Source organism: Corylus avellana, chromosome ca11, assembly GCF_901000735.1.
Source record: "Corylus avellana chromosome ca11, CavTom2PMs-1.0".
NCBI lineage: Eukaryota > Viridiplantae > Streptophyta > Magnoliopsida > Fagales > Betulaceae > Corylus > Corylus avellana.
Window position 1 is genome coordinate 2,702,076 of NC_081551.1, and position 11,891 is coordinate 2,713,966.

General features: G+C 37.7%; 2 protein-coding genes and 1 pseudogene across 3 annotated transcripts; 1 reads left to right on the forward strand and 2 right to left on the reverse strand.

Moving 5' to 3' along the window:
• Nucleotides 1-926: 926 nt before the first annotated feature.
• LOC132166522 (uncharacterized vacuolar membrane protein YML018C-like) lies at nucleotides 927-4,019 on the forward strand (annotated as a pseudogene).
• Nucleotides 4,020-5,630: 1,611 nt separating this feature from the next.
• LOC132165839 (uncharacterized) lies at nucleotides 5,631-7,583 on the reverse strand. Its single transcript, XM_059576521.1, has 4 exons — nucleotides 7,471-7,583; nucleotides 6,827-6,845; nucleotides 6,376-6,430; nucleotides 5,631-6,001 (listed from the first exon to the last, which is right to left on the reverse strand). The coding sequence occupies exons 1-4, from the start codon at nucleotides 7,581-7,583 to the stop codon at nucleotides 5,631-5,633; spliced, it is 558 nt and encodes a 185-aa protein (XP_059432504.1).
• Nucleotides 7,584-9,828: 2,245 nt separating this feature from the next.
• Nucleotides 9,829-11,781, reverse strand: LOC132166010 (NAC domain-containing protein 41-like). 2 transcript variants are annotated; one of them, XM_059576748.1, is made up of 2 exons: nucleotides 11,425-11,781; nucleotides 9,829-11,339 (listed from the first exon to the last, which is right to left on the reverse strand). In XM_059576748.1, the coding sequence occupies exon 2, from the start codon at nucleotides 11,094-11,096 to the stop codon at nucleotides 10,077-10,079; it is 1,020 nt and encodes a 339-aa protein (XP_059432731.1). In that variant the 5' UTR covers nucleotides 11,097-11,339; nucleotides 11,425-11,781; the 3' UTR covers nucleotides 9,829-10,076. The 2 variants fall into 2 exon arrangements, with proteins under 2 accessions (XP_059432731.1, XP_059432730.1); XM_059576747.1 differs by having other exon boundaries at nucleotides 9,829-11,353.
• Nucleotides 11,782-11,891: the final 110 nt, after the last annotated feature.

Sequence of the window (11,891 nt, forward strand, 5' to 3'; positions counted from 1 at the left end):
ATACATAAAGTGAGCTAAAGTGAGCTGACCAAGTCTAGGCATCGTGCATATGACGCCAAACGAACTAGTTGTAACGCTGTCTACAGAGTTCAATGGCTATGCATAGGGTGGCTCCGGGGAAGTGAAATCTTTTCAGAGATTCTTTCTTGAGAAGATTAAAAAATCGTGAGGAAATCGGGCTGTCAGGATAGCTGGACAGATTCATTAGACGTTGAAGGACGGAGCGGGGGGGGACGCCTATTTCGTGCTTTGGGGATTTTCAGGGAAAAAAACACTGTAAAGCTATTTACAGAGCTCAATGGCTATGCAATGCATATGGTGGCTCTATGAAAGTGAAATCTCTGCAGAGATTCTTTGTTGAGAAGATTAAAAAATCGTGAGGGAATCGGGCTGTCAGGGATAGCTGGGCAGATTCGTTTGACGGGGAGACGCCTGTTTCGTGCTTTGGGGATTTTCAGGGAAAAAAACTCACAAGGTGTGAAGAGAAAGACAACGACAACATGGTCAAATTTCTCTCAATATTGAAGTAGAAAATTCTGTTTGCTGGTCAACCGGCCAAAAGGAGAACAGTTTCTGGGGCACAACCCCGTTGCCTAACGAACTACGAAGATCAAAATCAACTGGACTGTCGGACCAGGAAGGCAGGAAGCCCCCCTCCCTCTCTCTAAAAACGAAAGCCAATGAACTTTCAAATCCCATTTATTCCTAGCGCAGGTACATTTTTTGAGCTCTCTTTTAAGTTTCATTGAACGTAATGTACTGTAATTTTCAATATATTGGATTCCAGCATTAATTTTGCACTGAGTTCCAATTACATATATGTTGCGATCTAGAATCCTGAGTTTGATGTTGCACGTAGATTCGTATTGCAAAAGTTCAGATTTTGCGTTCTGTTCCCTAATTTGTTTTTCTTGTTTTGAAGGTGTATTTGGTGTGAATTGTGACATGGGTACTATAAATTTTTATTCTGGGGGAGATTTTTCTATGTGGGTGTCTTAGAATTTGAGTTTTTGTGGATTGGTAAGTGAAAATAATTTGGGATTCGAGGACAAGTTTGATTTGAAACCGGGATAGGAAAGAATGACAAGTCAAGTTTGGAGATGGGTTTTGGGTTTGATATACATAGTTGCTGTTGCTTCTATCTGGTTAGCTGCTAGCTTCGTGGTTCAGTCTGTTGTGGATGCGGAGTTTTCACCATTTCTCATCACCTACATTTGCAATTCATTGTTTGTGGTTTACATTCCCATGGTTGAAATTGGGCGCTTTTTGGAGGATAAGTATGGAGGTTTTTGGTTTTGGAAAAAGAAGACAAGTAGCATTTCGCAAGATTTGGGAGAGTCGGAGCAGGTTGTTCTCCTTGAGAAGAGTGATTTAGATACAAAAGCTAGTGGTTCGACTCCATCAGTGCTTGTGGAAGAGGGACAAATTAGTGAGCATGGAGAAGGTATCGATTCCGTCAGTCCTTTGCCAGATCAGGATAAAGCCAATGGCAAGTCGAATAAACAAGTCGATGAAAAAGGGCGTTGGACGCGCACTAGAGTGGCAAAAGTTAGCTTATTGATATGCCCATTTTGGTTTTTGGCACGCATTTAATCTCTCTTTGAAGTATATTACAGTCACGGTAAGCATTTTTTAAGTTTATGTTGCACATGTCACATCTGATTTGTCCACATGTTTACCCAGTCTGATCTTATTGGTTCCTCTCCTTGTTGCTTGCAGTCAAATACCATCTTAAGCAGTGCATCCAGTCTTTTTACGTTTTTGGTCTCTCTAGCATTCTTGGGCGAGAATTTTACTTGGTTGAAGCTCGTTAGTGTTCTTCTTTGTATGGCTGGAACAATAATTGTCAGCTTAGGGGACTCTGAGGCGGGCTTAACTGCAGCTTCAAACCCCCTTCTTGGAGACATTCTTGCACTTGTCTCAGCAGCATTGTTTGCTGTGTATCTTACCCTTATTTGTAAGAAGCTACGTGATGATGATGGAAAAAGTGGACATGTCAGTATGGCACAGTTTTTCGGATTTCTAGGCTTTTCAACCTCTTCATTTTCCTTCCGGTTGCCCTTATTCTTAACTTCACCAAGCTGGAACCTTTGGATGTGCTTACCTGGGATCAGGCAGGTCTAATTGTTGGTAAAGGTTCGTATCTAAGTTTCATCATTTGTCTTAAAATGGTGTGCTTGTGTACGTAAATATGTGAAACCTTCATTTGTCCGTATCTTCCTGTATGTTCTAGAGGCATCAGAATATCTTTATCAGGCATATTCTGTCCATGTGGCATAGTATTTAATAAATACATAACTGCATGTGCACAAATATTCATGTCTGTTGCTATTTTTCCATTTTGACCATAATTCATATTTATCTCCGGCTACCGTGATTGTACCTTTTAATTTGTATTACATTTCTAAGAGGATGATATGGTAGGAGGAACTTTGTTATCAGAGTTATTAGGGAACTTGAATTTTTTTTGAGTATCATAAGGCTCCATATGATTCCATAATTTTAGTGAGTTCATGGCTGCAAGCTTTCTCTCAAGGAAATATGTTTCTCTATCTTTATGGATTTTCTGTTGAAAGCCAAAAGCAGAATCTAGAAAGGCCTAGGGATGTTGTTAGTTTAGGCCTTAGGGTAATTCTTACAGTTTTCAGTGTATCCTTCAATGCGATCTTATATCATAGCCATATGAACACCATTGCAACCATTCCCTGAATTGGCCCGTTAATGGATCTAGTGCCTCATATTCATATTTTAATTGTGAATGAGAAACTTTGGTTGAATCTTAATCTGAAATTAGAAACTTAAGATACTGCTGTTGCTGTTACCGGGGATTAGAAGCTTACTTTTCAAGAAAAGAAAACAATTCTCTACTGTGGCCATTTGTCCTGCATTCATTTCCCAACCTGGCTTTTGCCATCCTCTGTTAGCTGTTGTTATGTGAATCCTAAATTGGTTTCTTTTCTTAAGCTTATGCTGGGGCTCTTTTTATACACTCAAGTCTTTTGTAGGATAGATTAGCAGAGTAAACTGTGTCTCGTCTTTCCCGATTTGCTATTGGCCATCAATTGTTAAAGTTACTCCCGGGTCCTGATGTCAAGGTACCCATAAGTGCACCTTTTTCCTTTCAAGTAAACACCAATGATAAAGTTACATTGCTTTAATAACATCTAAGATTAGCTGTAACATGTGCTGCTAGTTTTGGTAGATGTTAGACTTGATGCATGATCATGGTATGCCTATCATATTAAGAAAGAGGAAAGGGTTTAAGAAACATCTCCTGTGTAAGTGAGCATCATTTAACATTAACATTGATGCTTTGCGTGACAAAAAATCTAGGATAAGAAATAGATGCATTTGGAGAACCTAGATCTTGTACCAATGAGTAGAAAGATTGTGGTATTCAACTGAGATACCAAATCTGTAGTCGCAGCATGATAAGACAACCAGAGGCCACGAATGATTATATACATAGTATATAACAAATAAATGCTATTCTTTATCAAGGGATGTGATTTTCAAATTTTATTGTTTGTAGTTTTCAGAAATATATTCAATGGATACTCGATAACGTTGATTTTTTACGTCATGTTTAGGTCTGTTAGACAATGTGCTGAGTGATTATTTATGGACCAAGGCCGCTCTTCTGACAACAACCACAGTAGCAACAGCTGGTCTTACAATTCAGGTCCCAATAGCGGCTATAGTCGATTCAATAATGGGCACTGCCCCTCATCTCATGGATTACCTTGGAGCTCTGGCCGTCATGATTGGGTTTGCTGGCATCAACATTCCTTCTGATGCTTTTAGAAGATCAAAAGAATCCAGTATTGAGTTAGAAAATGGAAATTTCAGTTCATCTGCTGATCAAGATCACGTGTCATCAATCCGTCAAGCTGCAGCTACCATTTCATAGCACGTTGGTGCCTCTTCTGGTTAGTTTTTACACTACTGTAGATTCAAGGTAAACTTATGAGTCCAAATATATTCTATTGTACTAAATCACAGTATAAATGTAATTTTATTTTATTTTTTGGTTATTTTTTTATTAGGATGAAATAAAGAATCATGAGCAGTATCAGATAAAAAATTGTACTTTGATAGATAAGAACACCAATATTCTTTGGTTTTGGCATGCAAATGTACTTTGACTGTTGGCATGTACAATATGCTTTGGTAGTTTGTGATTAAGACAAAAATGCATGTAAGTTTCTAAACAGTTTATGTTATATACACCAGTGCATTAAAGTTCAATATACTGTCCAACCTAGAGATACCCTTCTCCATCATCAATGTGTTATAACTTGAATCTCAATGTCCACTGATAGACTATCTTGTGCCTATTGGCAGCTAAATCTGCTAAATCACCAATTGTCCTAAAATGTTAAGCCGATAGAAAATAATAAATTTAATCCAACTTCCATCACTTGGAATATAAATGGGAAGTGAATGATAAAGATAAGGTTCGAACTCAACTTTTATTCGGATATTATGTTAAATCACTATCTTCATCTTGATCCAACAAGATCAACATGCATTTGAAAAGGGTAGTTGCCTTCATCTATGAATTCCCACATTCTGGTGATGGAAGTTGATATAAGATTTGAGCGTTGTGCTCATGTTGAGCGGGTGGATTATCTTGCGAATCAAACCAACATGCTTGCCATGATAATGCTGCACTTTTAAGATTCACTCATCATATTATTTTGATGTCAGCTGCATTGCAGACACCATGTTGCTCAGACCAAGATTAGTCAAGCACAGTGATTTTCTGGCATTCTAAACAATGAATAGGTAATGATGTAATATGTAGAACTATTGAAGTGTGGAATGCAAAACAACCATTGGAAGATTGGGTATTGCCAAGATGGTGGTAAGGCGTGAAGGATGTTCAAATGGCAGAAAGTCCTATTAAGGACCTTTGATAAGTGTGTCTACTTGCAAAATGAGTTGCTCTCCTTGAGAACTTTTATAATATGTTTGATTCCCATGAAGAACGTTTTTCAGGAAATTGTAATAATCAAAGCAAGGAATAAGATTCTTTCTTTTCCATTTCCACCATTTCAAGTGAAACAGAAGATTTTGTTATGTTATATCAAACAGTATACATAATGCCATATCATTTAAAAATCTTAAATGATATGACAACATACACATCATTATTCTTATATGAAATCTAATTTGGACTATGAAATAGATCCGGTGAAATTGAGAGAATCTTGATCCATCAAACACAATGATACTTTCCATTTCAAGTGGAATGATATATATAACCAAGCTATTTGATTCAACTTGAGAGTTTGTTTCCTATATATTTTTAATATGATGATGACAACAACAACAACGATAATGATGTTAGATATTAGGTTTGTGTAATGATATATAGTTGCATAGAAGAACAAGTCTAAACAACTCAAAACGTTTGATAGTTAGGCATTATACAATAAATCACGACATCGTCAAGCTTTCCCGCAAAGTTGAATATTTTAGGGCAACTCTGGATTCCAACACCGGGTCACAGAAAGAACAAGTCAAATTATAAAAATGTCAATAACACGAGGGTCATTTTTAGACCCATGATTTCGATAAATAACGGTCTAAACAACTATCAGAAAAGAATATCTTTTCCCCTGATTCTAACTCTGTGGCATTGCGGCACTCGTATTCCCATATCTTTGCATAACTCTTCTTGTTGCAAGCGCCGCAGCCTTGCTTGGACGCAATGTCCCCGTTGCCATTATTGCGGCGAATTCTTTGCCTATCTCCTCCTGCACCTTGCTCCAGGCATTCCCAAGAGGGTCACCTGTAGGTTTGACAGCAGGTGGCACTGCTTTTTCCATTGTCTTTGGCTCCTCAGCCTTGGTTGGTTGCTCTTCAGATTTTGCTTTGTTATTAGGATTTGTGGTGGTCACAGTTTGCGGAGGCTGGGCTGCTGGAGGCCTAAATTGTGGAACTTGTGGGACAGCACCAGCCTTCAGTGTGGTCTCCAGATTCTGTATCATGGGCACTGCAATACAAATTCAGATAAGTGAGGACATCAAACAACACTTTCCCACAAATTGACCACTGACACAATAACTCTATCGTTCAAACAAGCCTATAATTTGAAATCTACTCAGGTCTCAGAATATCCTCCTTCCCTCAATTCCCAAGTTCACAGGAGGAAGGCAAAAGGTAAATATGTTTTTAATACTGCACCAAACATAAACTAATAGCAAATGATATTTCATCCCAACAAAAAAGAAAAACCTGCTATAAGCTTGGTTGAAATTATTAACATAGAAAGAAACAAAACCCACCACCTATGTTACTTGGGATTAAAAAAAAAAAAAATTCGAGAATCAATGTACTGTCAAAATCTCACGGGAAGAGAGAACTTACATATAACAGCACCCATTGGATTACTCATAACTTCGTTAGGGAGATGCATAATGTACTATTCCTATCTCGTCAATCTTTGTTGAATTTTGTTATCTAGTAAAATTACGGACAAAGTTTTCCTTCAAATTATGTTCGAGAAATTTCATTCAACTTAATCTATAAAAATAACGTTTCCCTTGAACATGTGAGATGCATATGTTGTTTTAATAGCAGGGACAAAGTTAGAATACATTTTAGTAAAAACTTATGTGCATCTCACATGTTATTAAAAAAAAAAAATGACGCATGTCACTTTTATAAACTAGGTTGAAGGAAATTACTTCAACCCAATTTGGAGGAAAACTTTGTCCTAAAATTAACAAACTTTTAGTTTGTCTTTTGTTTTTGGTTGTCCAAACAAAAACGTTAATAAACAACTCAAAATACAAAATAGCTTTCAAATTTATGTTACATCATAACACTTTTTCAAACTAAAAATAAAAAATAAAACTCATCAAAGAATATAATACTACTATTCACTTTCATTTCACACTGACATGACGTGTTTTAAATAACATTTTTTTTTTTTAAGTGGCTAATTACATGAAAAGCCACTCAAAATACTTCAAGTCAACATGTATTAAATGAGTGTTAAGAATATCATTATTCGGGAAAAAAGAAAAAAAGAAAAAGGAAACCTTAAAACAAATATAACCAAATTTTTTTAAAACTCTCTTAATATTTTTCAACTACGACTTTACTTTTCACCTCTCATTTTTTTAATCATCAAGGAGTGAGCTACATAGGAGGGAGAGTAGTATAATAGTAATTAATAAATAAAGTCAGAATTTTTCAAGAAATGCACTATTATATGAGTATTATATATCTTGATAAAGCGAGAAAAAAAAATCATTTATTGAATTAACACTTGCGGAAAAAATTTAATGGGTGATTTTCAGTTTCTCTTCATCCTAGTATATGGGTACCGTATAATAGTCTATAAAATAGCATGTATTAATTAGAATTTTTCATAAACCGCGATTTAACACGTAAAAAGTAATTAAAATTTGCTGATTTTTTTTTTTTTTTTTTTTTTTTTTTTCTCTGAAACCAAACCAGGCAGAACCAGTATTTAAGGATCCTCCAAGGTTCCCGGAACTAGCCGATCCACAGCTTGAGGGACACTTTCCAGTGAGAGCACTACAGCAAGCAGTAGCAGTAGCAGCCATGTGTCTCCAAGAGGAACCATCTGTTCGTCCCTTGATCACTGATGTTGTCAATGCTCTGGGTGTTCTTGGAACCTGCTGTCCAGATGCAGGGGCCACATCTTTTGATAATCCTTCTCCTTCTCCACCGTCGGATCATATCATGATCAGTGCAAATGGGATTATTCATGATGACGAAAGCCTAAGGGAACGACAACGAGCTGTGGCAGAAGCCATAGAATGGGGTTCAACTTCAAGGCATAATGCATCCCGGTGTGGAAGTACTTCTTCTGTGTAAAACACGTACATTTATCTCTACTCTAATTAATAGATTTCTTGGTACCAAGAAATTGAAGATGATTAATAGATTTCTTGGTACACTAATTAATAGATTTCTTCTGCAAGTGAGATGATTAAAATTGGAAACCAAGAAATTTATTTATTTAGGTTGTTTTATTTTGAAGATCGATGAACTGGGCATAGGAATTACAAGAGCATTGGGATCAAACATTTAATTCCTATAGGCTTAGGCAAGAACCTTGAGCCCAAGTGTTTGAATGGACAAATATAAAAGGGGATAAATACACTTGGCCCCTCAAATTTACACCCTTTCGATACTTAGGAACCAGGTTTAGATCTAAAATGTTTTCCGTCAAAAATGTTTTTTCATTACAAGGTTTCACAATTGTATGATAAAGATATGATATTTCTAATTTCTCATATATTAATATATATAAACAAGCTAACGAATCGAGTTGAGTTTATACAAGCGTTAACTAAATTGATATGTATTGGTCAATAATTGAGCTTACTTTTATGCCCACAAATGCTCATATATGTTGATCTTTTGGGAACACTGGACCAAGATAGGTACAAAACGAATGCTTATAAGTATTATTTATGGGGTCTGTTATGCTCAAACATAAATCCAGATGATTATTTTTTGGCTTTTCTCATATCCATGTCTCTTGCACTAAGCATATATATCTAGAAAATAAGGAGTTGCTTAGAAGCACTTCAGCAACAAAAGTTCAAATTATTTGAGATGAAAAATCCCTCACCAGTTCTTGGAGCCCTTGCCTGGAATCACAAATATACTCAAAGTAAGAACAAATTAGTACTATCGATATCCCAGGAATTGATTCATCAAGTTCTTCCCATGATTAAGACACAACCTCCAGTGCATAATACCAGTAAATTTCTTTTCAAGGGTAGTAATGATTGGGCAAAAGAATGGGAATGAAGGTAAATGCTAATGAACATAAAAATAAATTTAGTTAGTAATTGCAAAATGGCACACGAAAAGAACTGCACATACAAGCTGATATAACATTCAAGTTCATTAGACATCATTGAAAAAAGGTCGTTCGATTAATGACCAAACTTTTATGGACAGAAACATCAAAGGAGACATGCTTTAATGGAATTACAAGCTTCTTTACTAGGTGTTTTTCCAATTCTGTTTTATTTGCATTTCAAGCAACAAGCATGTAGTAATTACTTCTTTGGAACCCAAAGGTAGCATAGGAAAACAATTCCAGACTAGTTCTGTTGGCAGCAAGCTCACATGATCAAATGGTCTGAATTGAGTAATTAAGCAAAATCAGAAACAGGGCCATTGAATGGTGTAACATCAGTTAAATCAAATGGCTTAGGGGAGGCTTAAAAGATTCCCAGTAAGATGGCAGGCTTCCTCCTAAGTGGTCATATACATAAATAAACATATACGAGGTATATATGTATACATACGTCCATCCATATGCATAAATATGTGCGTGCATGCATGCATGTAAATTACATTTCACTGACTTGCCCCAAGGTACCTACAGCTACAGTCATCATATCATACTATCCGAAAGCTAGAAAAGAAAGCTTTCTCTGTCATAAAGCTCAATGGCAGAGAAACCTAAAGAATATTACGTATTTTATTGTTTTACTAAGATGAAAAAGACGTATTTCAACAAACCTAAAGTGTTAGTAAAACTCAATTTAACGACAATTCATTGTTTTCCCGGGTCCCAAGTGATTATCTATCTAAGATTAAAATCTTGGCTTCTTTTTATTCTTCCTGTTTACCATATTCTTTAACAACATCTCCAGTTGTTTAGTATTTTACAGGTATTGCTTCTTGCTGGTCAGATCTAGCAGTGAGGGTTTCTACCCTTATTGTATTTTTACCTTTAATGAATATTATTTTCTCAGAAAAAATGGATCTTAAGTTCATTGGACCTGATCATTGAATGTTTAAATGAAGCACAATTCAATCAAGGATCAGAAAGTCCCCAACTCAAGAATTTTCCCATGTATTGACTGTTTAGAGAAGGCTTTGACAACACTTTACAAGAGAAGAGATATTTCGAGCAAAGTTGACAAAGTGGATATCCCATAACAAAAATAAGGAACAAGTACACCAATGTGCTACAAAAAAATTGAACAAACAAAAAAAAATTTACAATCTTTTCCTATCTTAACCGACACCAACAGTAAAACAGAGTTTTGGTTCTCTGTTTTGATCATTCACAAGGTGCTGGTGTCGTCTTTAACATGGTCCTTCAACACACGTGTTGAACAAGATGCAGCAGATAGGTTGTCCCGAACTAGGCAAGTACCAAACTCAGGATCCCAAGAATCCACCCATGCATCAAGCGGCAGATGTCCACCTACAGGGGAAGGAGGTGGCGGTGGCGGCAGATAACCGTATGAAGCATAAAACTCAGACGCAGAGTCATCAGCTAGTTGACAGCTCATCAAGGTTTCCAAATATTCATATGAAACACTAAACTCAGAATCAGAGTTATCAGTAGCTGTTAGGGTTTCCAAATCAGTCTTCTGCGTGTTAGACTCTTCCACAATATCCACTGAATTCTGTGATGGTGTAAATTCAGATTCAGGCGTTCCAAATTCAGATGGACATTCTGATGGAGTCCCAGTGGCTTGAGGCCCATCACATTTGACATCGCAGCGCATCTTCTTTCTCTGCTGGGATCCATCCTCAAGTAGCAGCACTTCTTCTTCTTTATAGCATGGAGATGGAGTGTCAACAGAGATGATGGTGGGAGAAGACTGATCTTGAAAGCATCTTTTAACGCCAGCTCTTGATCCTGATTCTTTCTTTTGGATGGTGCACAGGACCCAGTCAGTCGTCCGTTCTCCCTCCCCAACTAATGAGAACTCGTGCATTATCCAATTGGATTTCTTCATGCACGAGCCCTCTTTCACCTTGAAAGAGAAGAGTTTCCTGGCCCCAATAACATCACCCTGAGCATCATAGATTTTATCGGAAGAATTCTCATGCCAAACACCGCCGCAACCCGCTGATCGTGCCACTCGATTTTTGCTTAGATTTTTTAGCCTTGTAAAAACGTAAAGCTTCTCCTGATCACCACAGAATTGCCAGGGAGCCTTTTCACCATAAATATCAAACTCTCCGATGCCATCCCAACCCAGATCTTCTCCCCTTACCTTGTTCAACAAATAGAAGCCTACGAGCTCTTCATCGGTGGGTTCAAAACGAAATCCCACGGGCATCATCATCATTCACTCCCTCTTGAAAAAAAACAAGAACGAGAGACGACTTCACTGTGATTTTCACTCCCTCTTGACTCTCTCTGACTTTCACTCACTGTTTCACTCCCCCTTGAAGCCATGGCCCTTATATAGAAGCCAATGCCACCGACTTACGTCCACCGACTTAGGTCCACCGCCTTAGCTAAAGGCGGTGGACCAACGACTTGCCGTTGTTGAGTTTAAATTTCGAACTGGACGACTTGCCGTATTCGGCTGTATTAAAGGAACTGCAGCATATATATATATATTTTTTAAGAGCATAAAAAAGGTGGTTTGATTTGGAAATCAAGACGCGCACCTTTGTCGCTTGCATACCACGCGCCATGATTTCTCGCCCTTTCTTTAACTCCATAGCTCCCAGCCTGCAGCTCCTCCGCAACCAGAAGCACAGCTTTGAGTGTTGAAATCATCTCTCCTCCGCATCCATGATTTCTCGCCGTAGAGATTCAGTGGAGAAATTATCCAGCAAGTCGTCGGCATCATTTACGTTGTTGAGCTTCTTGAGCTCATCTTTGACACCCCATGGCACTCCGAGCTTCGATACAGCCTCCGACGTCAAACTCCGAATGATTCCCTCAAGAGACCACCTCCTGCCATTTTTCGATTGGGGGAGAGGAGTGAAAAGAATGCTCTAGAAAGGGAAGAAGGAAGGTGATGATTGTTCTGACTTGTAAAGAGAAATTGGAGTTTCCGGCTTAGCCGCTTAGGTGCGGTAGTTTTGAACTGCCGCACCATGCGGTAGCCCAAAACGACCCAGTTTGGGGT

Excerpts from the sequence above, each read along its gene's own strand:
- LOC132165839 (XM_059576521.1), bottom strand. The coding sequence starts at position 7,583 with ATGGCTGCTACTGCTACTGCTTGCTGTAGTGCTCTCACTGGAAAGTGT. Across the intron at positions 6,002-6,375 it reads TCCAATGGGTGCTGTTATAT|TGCCCATGATACAGAATCTG; the intron begins GTAAGTTCTCTC and ends TTTGTATTGCAG.
- LOC132166010 (XM_059576748.1), bottom strand. The coding sequence starts at position 11,096 with ATGATGATGATGCCCGTGGGATTTCGTTTTGAACCCACCGATGAAGAG.